Source organism: Rosa rugosa, chromosome 3 (assembly GCF_958449725.1).
Source record: "Rosa rugosa chromosome 3, drRosRugo1.1, whole genome shotgun sequence".
NCBI classification, from domain to species: Eukaryota; Viridiplantae; Streptophyta; class Magnoliopsida; order Rosales; family Rosaceae; genus Rosa; species Rosa rugosa.
In genome coordinates, this window is record NC_084822.1 from 15,076,116 (window position 1) to 15,090,085 (window position 13,970).

Genomic DNA, 13,970 nt, shown 5'->3' on the forward strand with positions numbered 1-13,970 from the left:
ACTTTTTTCCCCTGTTGTCTGAAATTTATTTAAGATAACAGTTTGCGAGATGTAAGTGTTGTCTGAATGTGTATGAGATAACAATATGCCAGAAGAATCTGTTGTCTGAAATGAACCTCAGACATCAGTGATAGTGTGGTCATGTCGTTGCAAGGAATTGCACACAATATGTCCTTTAGTAAAACTGTTGTGTGAATGTTCCTAAGACAATAGGTATTATGTGTGTAAATTTATGTGTTGTCTGATGATACTGTACTACCATATTTAATAGCCTTATATATGTTGTTTGAATTGAATAAGCACTACAAGTACTGATTTTGGAAATAGGCAAATATGAAACACAAATTAGTTCAAATGTCATTTACTATAGCACATCATTATCATACATTGCCAAAACACACCGAAACTAGAAATAGAGTACCCAATTGTTAAAGTATTTCTTACATATCAATTCAAAGTACTAGCTACTGATCCTGTCCAACCAAAACATAACCACAAACTTTGAACTAGGTTTCCAAGAAGTACCAACACAAATCTTACATATATGTTTTAACCACAAACTTTGCCCACTCAGTTCTGACCACATCGATATCCTCCTGGGAATATGCTGCTTTACTTCTTCTCTCCCACTGAAACAAAATGGTTTGTACTTAGTAGTTGACATAATTCCTAAAAAGAATCTAAAGAACTCAATTGTGCAACAACAATGAATCTATGCATATATATATATACAAGCAACTCTAACCAGCCAATAAAACAAGATTCTATAGAACTTCTAATCAATACACAGGTAATTGACATGAAGAGATATCATATATATCTATACTGTATCAAGGCCAAGATACATGGACTAAATATAAGAACATTAATTGCCAGTGAGCAATCAACAACCAAAACTATATATACATATCCACCAGAATACATGCAAAATCACAGTAACCCATATTTCAATAACCATAATCCAAGTGACCTCAACTAGTTTTACTTACCTTGCTGAAAATGTCCAAGGTTAGAGAAGGTGGGGTGGGAGGCTAGAGAAGGAATAAGCAGAAAGATCAAAGGCTGGCTTTAACTGAATTTGAATCCGCCATGGAAATCGAAAAAGTCCACTAGATCCAACGATCTAACACTACTAGAATGTTTGTTGTGTCAAACACAGAGACAAAAAGCATTTAAGCACTATGCCAAAAAATGCTTCAGACGACAGACCATATCTGTCGTCTGATGAAGTAAAAATCTGTTGTCTAAGTGGCTGCCGTCTCTAAGCCATTCAGACGACAGATATTCTCCGTTGTTTATAATCTACTCAGACGACAGATTCAGTTTAAGTTCTGTCGTCTGAAGTACCTAATATTGAAGAATCGGAGTCTATCTGTCGTCTGAAACACTATACCACTACATATTAATGTTGTCTGAAGTAGTATTCAATCTCATTTTTCTGTTGTTTGTTTGCACTTTCAACCATTGTTTTAGTTATGTTCTGTTGTTTGAAGTTGGTAGAAACAACATATCAACACCTACTTCTGTTGTCTGAAAGCAATTTGACCTCTACTTTTCTGTTGTTTGAACGTGCTAGAAACAACATATCAACACCTAGTTCTGTTGTCTGAGAGCTATTTGAACTCTACTTTTCTGTTGTTTGAGCGTGATAGAAACAACATATCAACACCTACTTCTGTTGTCTGAGAGCTATTTGAACTCTACTTTTCTGTTGTTTGAGCGTGATAGAAACAACATATCAACACCTACTTCTGTTGTCTGAGAGCTATTTGAACTCTACTTTTCTGTTGTTTGAACGTGATAGAAACAACATATCAACACCTACTTCTGTTGTCTGAGAGCTATTTGAACTCTACTTTTCTGTTGTTTGAACGTGATAGAAACAACATATCAACACCTACTTCTGTTGTCTGAGAGCTATTTGAACTCTACTTTGCTGTTGTTTGAACGTGATAGAAACAACATATCAATCACCTACTTCTGTTGTTTGAGAGCTCTTTGAACTCTACTTTTCTGTTGTTTGAACTTGATAGAAACAACAGATGATCATTTGTTTATGTTGTTTCTATTTTCTTGATACAACATAAACCTGCATATATCTGTTGCCTTTCAACCATTTCAACTATATCAGTCATTTACAATCATCAAAACCATAAAATTGGACTAAAATCTGCATTGAAAATGATGGCTACGTTTCATTAATTGCATCAACATCATCCAAAATACAATCCATAGTTCCAAATCTAAACCTAGCCAACAGTTACATAATGATCAAGAGAACCAAAAAACCATCTCATCGATCTCATCATTTACCTAATATTGCACTAAGTCAAAAACGACCTATAAGGTCAAGAAAGAGTAGCTAGGCAAAGCAACTGCATGCATAATTTAGGTTCATCAACACTTTCCATCAGTTATATATAAATGCACAAAAGCAGTTGCTGGTGCTACTCATCTACCTTAAACAGAACCAAAGTTAGAACTTCATAACATGATTTGCCCATTCAGCTCGAACCACATCAATATCCTTCTGTGTGTAAGCAAGATTTGATTTCCTTTCCCACTGAAACAAGCAAATGCAGCAAGTTATTATGATGCAAATGCAGCAAGTCCATTATAACTTGGTAGCAAACCTGAAATATGCCTATAATATGAACCTTATCATGTTGCATTTGCTTCTCAAAGTTACTTGCAGCAAGTCCAGTACCTTATTATGTTGCATTTGCTTCTCAAAGTTACTTGCAGCAAGTCCAGTAAATCAACCTTATTATGCCTATACTGGACTTGCTGCATTTGCTTCTCAAATTTACTGGACATAATAAGGTTCAGTAACTTTCAGTAACTGAAATATATATGCCTATATGCAGTTGATCATTCTTACCTTGGTAGCAAACTCCAAGTTCTTGTCCTCCACAATTTCTTTCATATAACGCATGACAAAATAACCACAAGTCTTAGAATCAGTTTGCTCCGGAATACCCTGAAAATAATAAATTAAGATTAACCATATGAGGAAGTACGACTTAATGGAGACTATAAAAATTCCAACCAACTTACAGCAAGATTCTTCCATTGGATTATTTTCCTTCCTTTCCTACCCTTTTGGGCATTGAAGATTTTAATAGAGCTTGAAAATGATGATCACAAAAATTATAATTAGCAAGCAGCAAGTTCAGTACATGAAGAAACAACATCAACTAATCAATATGGTAAAAAAAAAAATTGGGAAGTAGACTTACTTGTCGACAATACTTTTCCATTCACCAGCACAAAGTCGCCTTTTTAGCGGATCCATGAAATGCACGGCTTCTTCATCCGGGTTCACCACCGACAACATCCAATGAGCACTATAGAAAAAGATGTAAAAATTATTTTTTGATAAGTCCATTACATCTATACATAGAAGCTATCAACAAGCAATATAACATGCCTAACATTGTAGTAATACTGATTACATACCCTGAGTTATATGGAACCAAAAATATTTGCCCCGGTTTCCCTAACATGTACCGATTTGACATAGACCGTGCCCGTTCAGTGGGATTTCCACACCCAATTATACCGGTGTGTGCAGGGTCCATAAAGCCAACCATATCAAGCATCTTAGACTTCTTCAGGACTCCATAAATGTAGCTACAAATAATATTGCAATATTAAAGGGCTAAATAAAAAAAAAGGCTTCTGATTATGAAGATCAAGCAGAGTATAGTCAATTACTGAAGATAAGAATAAGGTAATTGAAAACTGATATGTACCTCATGTAAAAAACAATGACTCCTCCAGATACTTCCAGCATGTTAGCCATGTTATAGATATCCCTTCTAAAGATGACGGCTTTCCTAGAATGGCCGAAAATTTCCCCACCAAATGTTGTGTGGATTGTGGCGCCATCCATCAATTCAGTCTTGGCCCACATACACAAGTCCTTTACTGGTAATGGCAGATTCGTCGGCAAGTTTTCCAGGTCTTCATTGTCATCATCAAATGAATCTCTGATTCTCTTCTTCGGATTAGCACGCTTTGTTATCTAATTTTGTAACGATAAGACTACATGTTATCAACCCTTTCCAATATTAACATATACTATATATATGAAACAAATTTGCATATTAATTGAACATGAATAAATAAAAGAAGAAGATGGACTATAAATGAATTAAGAATGAGTTACTTTCTGCTCAATGGGTTTAGGGGGTGCCTCTGGTGCAGGGATAACAACTAGCTTTCTTGGCCAAGCAACACAAGTCCCAATGGCGTCTCCGACAGTGACTATGTCAGCATCCTTCACTGGAAATGGTAGCAAGGCATCATGCACAATGGTTCCAATGACTGAGACACGCACATTGTCCTCTCCCAATGGAACCCCATGGATCTTCTGATTGCCTTCCTCAACATTAACTTGAATGACAGTACCATAAGCTTTTTGATGGAATTCCCACAGTGGTATCATCTTCACGGAGCATACGTTCTGAGCAAAACTCTATAGCCTCTTCAACAATATAATTCTCAGCAATACACCCCTCAGGAAAATGGCGACTTCTCACATACCCTTTGAACACTTTCATGTACCTCTCAAATGGGTACATCCATCGAAGAAACACCGGACCACATAACTCTACTTCTCTAACAAGATGAACTGTTAAATGAATCATTACATCGAAAAACGAAGGTGGGAAGAACTTTTCAAGCAAGCAAACTGTATCAATAAGGTCAGCTTGCATCTGTTGAAGTTTTGAAACATCTATCACCTTACTACAAATTGCCTTGAAGAATAGGCAGAACCGAATAATAGCATACCTAACTGGCTTTTCTAAAATTGATCTTAATGCCACAGGGAGAAGAATCTGCATAATAGTGTGGCAATCATGTGATTTAAGACCAACGAGTCTCAAATCTTCCATTGAAACCAGATTCCTTATGTTTGAGCAAAAGCGCACAGGAACCGTCATGTTGAAAAAGGAAGAGCATAATATTTTCTTCTCATCTAGCAGCAAGTTCCAACTCGCCAAAGGCAACTTTGCCCTTTTCGGACCAGGTGTAGGCTTCAAATCAGTTCTGATGCCCATATCAACCATGTCCAAACGAGAAGCAGCTCCATCCTTGGTCTTCCCGGGAATGTTCAATACGGTTCCAAGAATAGCATCGCAACAATTCTTCTCAATGTGCATCACATCGAGAATGTGTCTCACTGGAAGATGTTTCCAGTAATCAAGTTCAAAGAAAACCGATTTTTTTTTCCAGCAAGGTCTGTTTTTCGCTTCAACACCCTTGTGAGGGGGACAAGGTTTTTTTTTTCCCAAATGGTATGTTCAGACCTTCAACTCTTGACAACATCTCCTCTCCACTTAATGGTGAAGGAGCGACATCTTCCTCTATGGTATTGTCAAAAGCTGCAGCCTGCCTTCGATATGGATGATGTCTTGGCAAAAATCTGCGATGTCTCATGAATGCCATTTTGTTACTATGCTTCAACCTGTATGGTCGGGTTTCATCAACACAAACTGGACAAGCATTGTATCCTTTGGTAATGCTGCCCGAGAGGTTCCCATATGCGGGAAAGTCGTTAATAGTCCAAAATAGGACTGCCTTCAGTTTGAAGGACTCTCCTCTAAGGGCATCATACACTTCAACCCCAACCCACAGTAGTTTCAAATCATCTATCAAAGGCTGCAAATAAACGTCAATATCATTTCCCGGCTGTTTGGGTCCAGATATTAACAATGTTAACATCATGTGCTTCCTCTTCATGCATAGCCAAGGAGGAAGGTTATATGTAACAAGAATAACAGGCCAGCAAGAGTATCGGCTACTTAATGAACTGTGGGGATTAAACCCATCTGAGGAAAGGGCTAGCCTAAGGTTCCTCGGTTCGCTACCAAATTCTGGCCACTTTGTGTCAACTAACTTCCAAGTCGGGGAATCTGCTGGATGCCTCATCATTCCATCTGTTTTCCTATCATTGGCATGCCAAGTCAAATCCTTAGCTGTCTTGGTCGATTGGAACATCCGTTTGAATCTCGGGATTGGTGGGAAGTACCACAAGACCTTCCCAGGCACCCCTTCCTTATTAGTATTATCTCTACCCAGTTTCCAACGTGATTCACCACAGGTTGGACAACTTGTTGCTTCTGCATGCTGCCCTCTATAAAGGATGCAATCATTTGGACAAGCATGAATCCTTTCATAGCCCATGCCCAATGCAGCAAGTGTTTTCTTAGCCTCATATATAGACCCAGGTACCTCATTCCCTTCAGGCAGCAACATGCCAATCATGATTAGCATGTCAGAATGACAAGAGTCTGTCATTCCGTGTTTTGCCTTCAAATTGAACGTTTGTATCAAACCATTTAACTTTGTAGTCTTAGTACAACCCGGATACAAAGGCTTATCTCCATCCTCTACAAACCTAAGAAACTCATTCGAGTCACTCGAAATCTCATCATCTTCATCCCCTATCCCAAAATCAGTACCCATATCTACTGTTTCGGATTCACCTAATATATCGGCATTCATGGCAGAAGGTTCTCCATGCCATTTCCATTGCTTATATCTAACATCAATACCATTAAAGTATATATGGTCCTTGATCACTCCAACAGAAAATTCATCATTGTTACAACACTTCAAACAAGGACAGCATATTTTTGATATGTCGCGTGCATTTGCTAAAGCGAACTTAAGAAAGTCTTCAAGTCCTATCTTAAACTTCAATGATCTTCTATCAGCATGCATCCATGATTTATCCATCTTATATATAAACACATTATACAATTAGGAACTATATTATCACCTAGGATCAGAAAGCTTAAAAACGTACATATCACTATTAAACAACTTCACCACACACACACATACACACACATATATATATATATATATATACACACAGAGATACATGAAGCAACATTAATTCATAAACATACAGCAGAGCTTAATTAACATTCGAATGTAGCTACTCCATGACAAACATGAGCATCAATATAACAGAAAATTCCAATAACTCGTGAACCTAACTCTAGGAGAAAATAGTTCATTCCATGAAAAAAATTCAATTCTATAACACAAAATGAAACATTGTAACCAGAACTATAAAATTCCAAAAATTCATGTGCTTCTAGAACAGAAAGTTCACAAAAATAAAATGAAGAATGAACTATGTGATGATTATAAATGCTTACCTCAATTTGTTTAAGTCAGAGCTAAGCCAATCATCCGCTTCCAATGCTTGCCTAATGAGCCTAACTCCAAGCTTTCACTACATAGCACCCACAGCAAAAAAAAAAAAAAAAAAAAAACATGATCAGCAGTATGTAGTATAGAACAAGTTCAGATTGCACAAATAGAACACGACAAAAAATGAACTGGATGTAACAGAATAGCTTAAGGGAAAGATATATTTCTATTTGGATATGCGTATGAAAGGGAGAGCCAACTAGAAAGTGCTGAAAGTGCTTTTTTTATCAGAAAACAGAATGCTGAAGCATGCAAGTCTGCAAAATGATTTAAGTGCAAACCAAATGAAATGAAGCTCAACAATAACTGATGAAAGTGTATTTCATGAAATAACTTGAAAGGCAGTTCATCTATGTACTTTTACAATATGACTGCTTCATGAATTTGAATCAAATCCATTGTTCATGGTATTCAAGTAAAATTAGTTTGCACTCTGTCAATACTAAAACTTAAAAATCATAATCTCACATAAATGAAAAACACTCAAGTCTCACCAAGAAAGATAAAATGTCGTGCTATAATCTTCAAGTTATACTGATTCATTCACTTCACCAATTAAAACTAAATTGGGTGAACCATGCATGCAGAAGGATGTTACGACAGAAAAGTAAACAAAAACTAACGATCAATTCCAGTTATTCAATAAAAGGTTCACTTACATTGGCTGCTTCACCCCAGATCAAACAGTACATGGAAACAAACAGTAGCTTTTTCTCCTTCCTAACTGACTGCAAACTGCACAAAATTGATTGATTCCATTAGTCACTAACTCACTATCATCAATCACCATCATTTAATAAACAAGAAAATATCAATTTATCATCGGAAGAGTGAAGTAAGAAAGGATATATATGAAATCAGATCTAGAAGTCCATACTTGCTCCAAACTGGCTGAATGCACAAGTAGTTACACCACTTTATATAGTTGTCTAGGGACTTTAAAAATATATTTTGCACCGCAGCCTCATCCAATATCTGCGCAATACAAGGACACAAGTCACAATTTGTGATAAATAAATTAAATCTTACAACAAGTCTTCAATAACACATGGCACTGTAATGAAATAACTAGAAACCTCATGAAGAGGTCCAATAAGTTCTTATGGAGACTGTTGAAGTAAAATAAGATGTGTACTTTTGTTTAACCACCTTTAACGATATGAATATCATATTAAGATAGAAATTTCATTTTATGTAAACCCCCACTGAGGCCAGCACGTCAAAGACAAACTTGTCCACAAAATTTCTTGTCTTTTCCAAATTATAAAGTGCAGTATTATCATGTCATGTGTCTGAAATACATGAAGAGCTTCTTATAGATATCACTTTCGCATAGGTACCAGACGAGTAGGTAGATATAATTCATTATATTCAAGTTTAAATGATGTATATGCCATTAAAATCATGGATAGCTAGCATCAAAAATAAGATTTACAAAAGATCCCCACCCCATCCTTTACTTCCAATAACACTAAACTCAAGACAAAACATATATTCATTGGCAACACAACAATGCCGCCCCATCATGTACTTCTCAGTTAACTATCTCAATTAGCATGGAATATTGATGAGAGACTTACAGGTTCAGTTTCTTCAGGAATGCGAGGACGAGTTCAAGGTCAGCAGAGCCTCGGGGCTGTCGGAGGAGGAAGTCGAGAAGCGTCGGGCGGTGTACGGATGGAACGAACTGGAGAAGCACGAGGATTAGTCGATCCTGAAGCTCCTGATGGATCAGCTCAGCGACACGCTCGTCCGGGTTCTGTTGTTCGCGGCGGTTCTCTCCTTCGTTCTCACATGGTACCGATCTGTTGGTCGTCTGGGATCGGAGATCGCTCTGATCTGGGTTGGTCGTCTGAGATCGGAGATCGCTCTGATCTGGGTTGGTCGTCTGAGATCGGAGATCGCTCTGATCTGTTGGTCGTCTGGGATCGGAGATCGCTCTGATCTGTTGACGATTTGGGGTCTAGCTCTGATCTGGGTTCGCTCCAATCTGTTGCTCAATTGGGTTCTAGGTCGACTGCTGGAGGAGAAGGGTTCTAGGTCGACTGCTCGAGGAGAAGAAAAGAGGCGTCTATTTTTTTAACTAAGTGTTATTAGAGAACTCGGGGTATCTAGCGCTAGGTCATTTAGTTCAGCCAGTTTTTTTTAACCAAGTTTTAGTTCAGCCAAAAATGTTTTTTTGTCCAGACAAGGAGAAATAATTTCTCCCTTTACTCAGACAACAGATTCTGTTGTCTGAATTTTCTAAATTATAACAAACTTGAAAAAGTTGAATTGGTGTTGATTTTGATACCATTTAGACGACATAAATAGTTAAATCTGTTGTCTGAAGACGTTCAAAAAAATCAGACAACAGAAAAAACGTCTTCTGTCGTCTGAGTGGTATGGTCTGAAGCATTTTTTGGCATAGTGAAGTGATCAGATATAAATTAAAAATTTCACAACTTCCATTTGCAGAAATCTACAGAGACCCCAGGCCCCAAAGTTAATAATCTAAGAAATGGAAAATACTATATATACCACTTAGTATAAATATAGGGAAAAAGCAATCTGTTACCTGTTTTCTGTATATCTTTTCTTCAACAGTCGCACAAGTCATTAATCTATATACAATGACCTTATCTGCCCATGCTAATTCGATATGCAATATCCACACTCTAGCTATCAGTACTGCAAATATAAGAAACATAGCATAAACCACAAATTAGACCATTATATTATTGCTAATGGATGAACTTGGCTTCCTGTAACATACTGAATAGCAGAGTAAGCAGACTGTGATATGAATATTAACAAATTGATTTTATATTCAAATCTCGTTATTTGGGAGCTAGGCTAGGCTAAGTCCAGGGCTAGAGACAGAAGCAAAGAGAGGAAAAGCCGCGCATGAATTGATCGGCTTTGTAAAGATGGGATGATAGATAAGGCAACAGAGCTTTTCCTAGAAATGAAAAATAGAGGGATTTTTCCAGATGTGGTTGTATATAGTATTCTGATACATGGTTTGTACTAGAATGAAAAACGGGAAGCTGGTACAGCTTTGTTACATGAGATGATGGATAGCGGTATCCATCCTGATTTGGTAACATTCAATGTGTTAATAGGGGCACTTTGCAGAAGGGGAAATGTGAAAGATAGCCGTGACTTGCTAAAGTTGATGATTCGAAGAGGCATGAATCCCAATATTTTTACTTACAATACTTTGATGGATGGCTTATGTTTGGTGGGTAATCTTGATGAAGAAAGAGAGCTATTTCATTCTATCTCAACTAGGGGGAGTGAACCTGGTGCAATAAGCTACTCTGTGTTAATCAACGGCTACTGCAAGTATAGCAAGATACAGGAAGCCATCAATCTTTATGAGGAAATGATTTTCAAAGGAGGCAGATTCCAAAGAGAAAGTCTAGATTCAAAGATCCCAAAGAGAAAGTGTAGATTCAAAGATTGGGGACTGGAAACAGAGAACAAGGTATATTTAAGAGATCGAATTGGCAGTGAATCGAACCAAAAAAGGCATCGGTTGACTTACAACATTGCCGAGACCGACGACGTTGAAGAAAGTTGAGGAGCGGCGAGAGGAGGCAGTAGAGTCTTCGTCGGCGAGGATGGCCTGGCCTTAGCGCATCGAGTCTGACAGTTGCAACAACTCTTCAATCGCCTCCATGGTTGAAGTAGATCAAAGGAGATCTGAGGGAGGAACATCCTGGTTTGTACTAGTAGTGTCAGTGAGTTTTGTTCCAATTATGAAAGTGGAGTACCTTCCATACCAGCTGCTGCATCTCTTCTTGTACCATAAGATGGAAGGGGTTTAAGCACAGGCCACTCACTGATTATAAAGAGCTCGTTTCCGTAACATGTAAGAAGCACAATAACAGCTGTGATGTAAAAAAGAACAATTAGAGTGCAAATTGCAATCAACAAACCATCACATTCAGACTTAATTGAAAATAAGGCAACTGCAACGATGCATCACAGTATATATAACAATGCTTACCAGAAACAAGCAAAGCAATAATCTGCACAAGAAGCAGAACAAAAGAAAATAACAGTTGATGATTAGATTAGATGCAGTTCCAAAAAAAAATATATATCAAAATTCATACATCGAAAATAAAGGAAATTGAAGTTTAACCATTTGATATGATACAAATTGTCAGATTTCAAATGAACCAGTCCATCACCATTGTTCTTCTGCTCTGTCCCATCCAACACCAAACCTCTAAATAAGTTCCATGACTTTCAGTCTCCCCATTTCCTAAGGTCCTACATATAAAATGATCAGAAACTGGTCAGAGGACAAAACATATTAACCTACAATTATGCAGTGGACAAAACAGTCATAATCATCCAAGTCCAATTCTTTGGACACAAAACACCACAACCTCTTCTTCGAAACTGAATCATACCCACCTTTATGAACAGTGATGAACAGTGAACCGAGCTTTAGATATATGTATAATATCTGAGCAAATTTCACTAAATTAGGTAGAAAAATTGGAAGGGGGGCAAAAATAGCAAGTTTTCCATAGATACTCATCTCTCACCTACACAGCAAGCTTTAAATAAAACTCAGAATTGTACCCCAAAATTCTGAAATCACAGAGAAAGTAAAAGCCTTTTGTTTTTATTCTTGCAAGGAGAAGATATGCACCTACCCAGAGCTCATTCAAAACAATAGCAGCCATTACCAAGTGCAATCCTACAAATCCCAATAGCCAAAAAATGAAATCAGAAGACCATGCCAACAAAACATAAAAAAGACACAAATATGCAGAGTTCAATGATCATACTACCCAATCACCAAAAATACATCAGTGCTATATCAAAATCATGTAAAGAATAATACAGAGCTTATACCTGATTAAGTAAAAGAGGCTGAGATGATTCAAAACTCCAAACGCAATTGGGTCGAGAGCAGTGGCGGATCCAGGATTGGAACCTTGGACGGGCTGGATTTCTTAAACAAAAAAAAAAAATATATATATATATATATATATATATATATATATATATATATATATATATATATTATGGAGAATCTCAATTAAACTTCAAATTCATCAATTAAACTTCAAATTCATCAATTAAACTTCAAATTGCAGATTTGCTGATTTGCAGAACCAAGAAGACGGAGAGATTCATTGAATTAAACAAATCTTACATTGAATTCTGCAGAACCATTGCCCCAAATTAAACAAAATTCAATTAACCCACTTACCCACATCAAACTTCAATTAAACAAAATCTGAAAATCTTACATTGAATTCATTGAATCATTGCCCCAAATTGCTGGTGATGTCTTGATCTGCAGAACCATTGCCCCAAATTAAACAAAATTCAATTAACCCACATTCATCAATTAACCCACAGACCCACTTACCCACATCAAACTTCAATTAAACAAAATCTGAAAATCTTACATTGAATTCATTGAATCATTGCCCCAAATTGCTGGTGATTTCTTGATCTGCAGAACCAAAAGTGGAGAAGCCGAGGAGGAGGCGACGAACTGGAGATTTGGAGAATCGAATACGACTGCCGAGTGCCGACTGAACTGGAACTGGACGAAGTCGAAGTCCTGGAGAGGGTGAAGAAGGTGAGCGCCGAGTCCGCCAACTGCTTTAAGAACGAAAGAGAAGAGAACTTCAAGAAGTCTTGAATTGGAAAGGTGAGGAAGAATCAAAAGGGTCTTGAATTGGAAGGGAGAGAAATAGTGGGTGAACGGGATTGAGTGTGAGGGGGATTGATAGTGAGTCAGAACGAGGCTGAGAGCAATGGTGAGTAAGAGAAAGGCTGAGAGCGATTTTGGGTGGGAGAATGACCTAATTTTTTAGCTAAGGGAGGGAACACGATTTTGGTGAGTCAGAGAGGCTGAGAGCGATTTTGGGTGGGAGAATATGACCTAATTTTTCAGCCAAGGGAGGGAACACGATTTTGGTGATCAGTCCAAAGAGGCCGAGAGCGCGCGCGGTTTGGGTGGGAGATCGAATGACCTAATTTTTTAGCTAAGGGAAGGAAACAAGATTTTGGTTGTAAGTGTTTTGAGTGGAAAAAAATAAATGTAAATTAATTGTTTGTTTGTTTGTTTTTTCCATTATTCAGACAACAGATGTCCTTATAACTGTTGTCTGAAATCTCTCAAATTTAACAAATAACGATGTGTTGGATGAGTAGAGGGTGAAACGACTGGTTTAAAAAATCTGTCGTCTGATTAACTCAGACAACAGCAAAAACTCATGTGTTGTGTGATGACTGTCGTGTGATTAACTTATTCTAGTAGTGTAAGAGACAAAGGGTGAAACAAGAGTTACCTACCTCCATGCTAGTGTTATAGAATAAATTTTATTGATGGATTAAACTTAATGTACTACATATATTGTTGCACGTATGGAGAAATATAAAGTATTTGGCGGATCAAAGTGAAAATTAGAGTAAAAAGTGAGATAATGAGCCCCATATAGTCATTTGGACGAGTGGTGTTCATAATTTCACTCGATTTTCCATTCTTTCTCATGAGTGATGGTCCGACTGCAGCGGTTCCCCATCGATGCTCTACGGAAAGAAGGTGTGAATTTTGAGTAAGGTAGACACCTCTCAAGTGTTTCCTAAGTGGTGGACTGATAGAGAAACTTATAATGGCACCACAAACATTAAATTGAGTATTGGTTGAGGTTGGTATCTCCCAAATTCTGTTGTTAATTGGTGGAACGATACGAAACTTATACTTTATAGAAGAA

At 37.5% G+C, this 13,970-nt stretch overlaps 1 protein-coding gene across 18 annotated transcripts; it reads right to left on the reverse strand.

Moving 5' to 3' along the window:
- Positions 1-334: 334 nt before the first annotated feature.
- LOC133738229 (uncharacterized) lies at positions 335-13,252 on the reverse strand. 18 transcript variants are annotated; one of them, XR_009860019.1, is made up of 13 exons: positions 12,654-13,250; positions 12,492-12,538; positions 12,091-12,190; positions 11,889-11,932; positions 11,366-11,496; positions 11,228-11,249; positions 10,763-11,108; positions 9,791-9,903; positions 8,814-9,250; positions 8,111-8,208; positions 7,893-7,968; positions 7,179-7,255; positions 3,948-4,027 (listed from the first exon to the last, which is right to left on the reverse strand). XR_009860019.1 is itself a non-coding variant. In XM_062165692.1 (7 exons), the coding sequence occupies exons 1-7, from the start codon at positions 4,448-4,450 to the stop codon at positions 2,477-2,479; spliced, it is 1,089 nt and encodes a 362-aa protein (XP_062021676.1). In that variant the 5' UTR covers positions 4,451-4,560; the 3' UTR covers positions 2,170-2,476. The 18 variants fall into 18 exon arrangements, 1 of the variants encoding a protein (XP_062021676.1); XR_009860018.1 differs by having other exon boundaries at positions 8,814-9,304; XR_009860020.1 differs by lacking the exons at positions 3,948-4,027; positions 7,179-7,255; positions 7,893-7,968; positions 8,111-8,208; positions 8,814-9,250 and adding exons at positions 335-629; positions 990-1,132; positions 11,644-11,695; positions 11,778-11,789 and having other exon boundaries at positions 12,654-13,246.
- Positions 13,253-13,970: the final 718 nt, after the last annotated feature.